Source organism: Nanorana parkeri, unplaced genomic scaffold (assembly GCF_000935625.1).
Source record: "Nanorana parkeri isolate BGI_ZX_2015 unplaced genomic scaffold, ASM93562v1 scaffold1746, whole genome shotgun sequence".
NCBI classification, from domain to species: Eukaryota; Metazoa; Chordata; class Amphibia; order Anura; family Dicroglossidae; genus Nanorana; species Nanorana parkeri.
In genome coordinates, this window is record NW_017308014.1 from 20747 (window position 1) to 23503 (window position 2757).

Here is a 2757-nt window from a genome sequence, read left to right on the forward strand (position 1 = left end):
TACTTTTATTCTTTGTCTGTTTTTTTTTCTATTTAAAAACTATTATTTTTTTGGCTCGGAGTTCCAGAACAGATGAAAGGAGCTTCTGTGACCATCAGGAGCCATTTAAAGGCCATTTCACCCTTAAAATCACCAAAGTAACCTAATTTCATCATCATAATCGATTCAAATGCATTGTACCAAAAGGGTGAAATTTCATCGAAATCTACAAAATTTCCTCCAAATTGAAAGCTCTCGTATTCCATTCTGATGGTGCTGGTGGTGGTTGGTGAGAAACCCATTGTCAGCAGATTCAGGTTTGCAAAGAGCAGAATTCGGGAGGGATAGGGAGCAAATAGGGAGCGCTCTTCGCTGGTGGTCAGTGGAGGAGGGCCGTCTTCCCTGGTGTTCAGTGGAGGAGGGCCATCTTCATTGGTGGTCAGTGGAGGAGGGCCGTCTTTATTGATGGTCAGTGGAGGCTGGCCGTCTTCATTGATGGTCAGTGGAGGAGGGCGTCTTTATTGATGGTCAGTGGAGGAGGGCCATCTTCATTGATGGTCAGTGGAGGAGGGCCATCTTCATTGATGGTCAGTGGAGGAGGGCCATCTTCATTGATGGCCAGTGGAGGAGGGCCTTCTTCATTGATGGTCAGTGGCGGAGGGCCTTCTTCATTGATGGTCAGTGGGGGAGGGCCGTCTTCATTGGTGGACAGTGGAGGAGGGCCGTCTTTATTGATGGTCAGTGGAGGAGGTCCGTCTTCATTGATGGTCAATGGAGGAGGGCCGACTTCATTGATGGTCAGTGGAGCAGGGCTCTCTTAATTGCTGGTCAGTCAGGAAGGGCCGCCTTCATTGTGTGTCATTCTTCTTCTGTCATATAATTGTTTTTTGTTCCTCCTAAAGAATACTGGTTCAGCAGTTCTCTCACAACCAGGACCTGAAGAATGGTCATAGTTGTGAAAGTTTCTTTAACCAAATATAGAGCCATTTATCCAACTGTCCATCCAGAGCCGCCATTTATAGACCAGATACATCCTAAATATAGAGCCATTTATCCAACTGTCCATCCAGAGCCGCCATTTATAGACCAGATACATCCCAAATATAGAGCCATTCATCCAACCGTCCATCCAGAGCCGCCATTTATAGACCGGATACATCCTAAATATAGAGCCATTTATCCAACTGTCCATCCAGAGCCGCCATTTATAGAACAGGATACATCCTAAATATAGAGCCATTTATCCAACTATCCATCCAGAGCCGCCATTTATAGACCAGATACATCCTAAATATAGAACCATTTATCCAACTGTCCATCCAGAGCCGCCATTTATAGACCGGATACATCCTAAATATAGAGCCATTTATCCAACTGTCCATCCAGAGCCGCCATTTATAGACCGGATACATCCTAAATATAGAATAGAGCCTTCCACTGACCACCAGCATTAAAGCATTTTTTTCCCTTCCACTAACCTGTAAGGAACTCGATGTTACATAATCTTCTATCTGTAATCTATATCCTGTGCTGTATGTTACATACTCCTGACCTAAGTGTTTGTTGTTTCAACAGTTGCTGGTTACAAAGTAGCCCCCCAAGTGTTTTAATGAAGTTCTTCTTTAAGGTAAACTCAGACAGACAAACATATGTGATGGGAAGTTTTTAGAAATGGTTTGTGTGCGTCTGTAAGACTCTGACACGTGGCACAGGAACGACGAGGACTGCGGCACGCATGTGTGGTGTGCATATATACGTATAATGATAGTGTGTGACTGTGGGGGGACATTAGAGTGTAAGCTCCTCTGTACAGAGACTGATGTGACTGTGGGGGAGGGGACATTAGAGTGTAAGCTCCTCTGTACAGAGACTGATGTGACTGTGGGGGGGGGGCATTAGAGTGTAAGCTCCCCTGGTACAGAGACTGATGTGACTGGCTCTTTGTACAGCACTGCGGTATATGTCAGAGCTATATACATGTATAATAATAGTGTGTGACTATGGTATGGGACTGATAAAGAGAAAATGATGACGCTTTACTAATGACAGTACTCGGTGCTCATATGCTAATGTTGGGTTCTCTATGTAATAACAAGTTCTGGAATGAGTTGGCAGAACGATGTCACTGGATCGTTGGGATGCCGTGATGTGGGGCTCGGAGTCGGTCTCCTTGTGCTACATTGAGGTATCTGCGAGTCTAGAGGTCTATGAAGGTGATGAGGTGTCCTGGGATAGCAGAGGTTCTTGTCATTAATGATGAGGTGATTGACATGTTCATGTTTGGGAGGTCACACATGTCCTGGATTGGAGCTGAAAAGCTTCACGTATGATCGAGTGGTCCGGTCTTTGGAAACGGCCGTCAGACCTCCGCGTGTGCTCATTACTTTTCTGTTACTTTGTAACTCTCCTCGATAAACTTTCACCGTGAGCAGGAGGTGTTAGTTTCCCTATCAGGACATCAGAGTTAGGGATGCACCGACACTAGTATCTGTATCGGTACCGTACTCGTACAAACCCAAATTCTCAGATACTTGCCTCCGATACCAGAACCTCCGGTCAGAGGGAAATCTATCAGGAAGCTGGGAGGTGGGTCCTGACATGTCGCCCAGCTTCCTGATTGGCCAGGAAGCTGGCTACACTTGTTGCTAGGCAGCTGGATTCCCGGAGGGGGAGGGGACATTAGAGTGTAAGCTCCTCTGTACAGAGACTGATGTGACTGTGGGGGGGGGACATTAGAGTGGAAGCTTCTCTGTACAGAGACTGATGTGACTGTGGGGG

The 2757-nt window shown here is 46.2% G+C and overlaps 1 protein-coding gene across 1 annotated transcript in view; it reads left to right on the top strand.

Annotated features, from left to right (window-relative positions):
* Positions 1-2098: 2098 nt before the first annotated feature.
* The window catches only part of LOC108799509 (N-acetyllactosaminide beta-1,3-N-acetylglucosaminyltransferase 3-like), a 22745-nt gene continuing 22086 nt past the window's right edge, over positions 2099-2757 (top strand). Inside the window, exon 1 of the mRNA XM_018571374.1 lies at positions 2099-2200. Within this exon, the coding sequence (XP_018426876.1) occupies positions 2099-2200 (102 nt within the window). The remainder of the gene's footprint in view (positions 2201-2757) is intronic.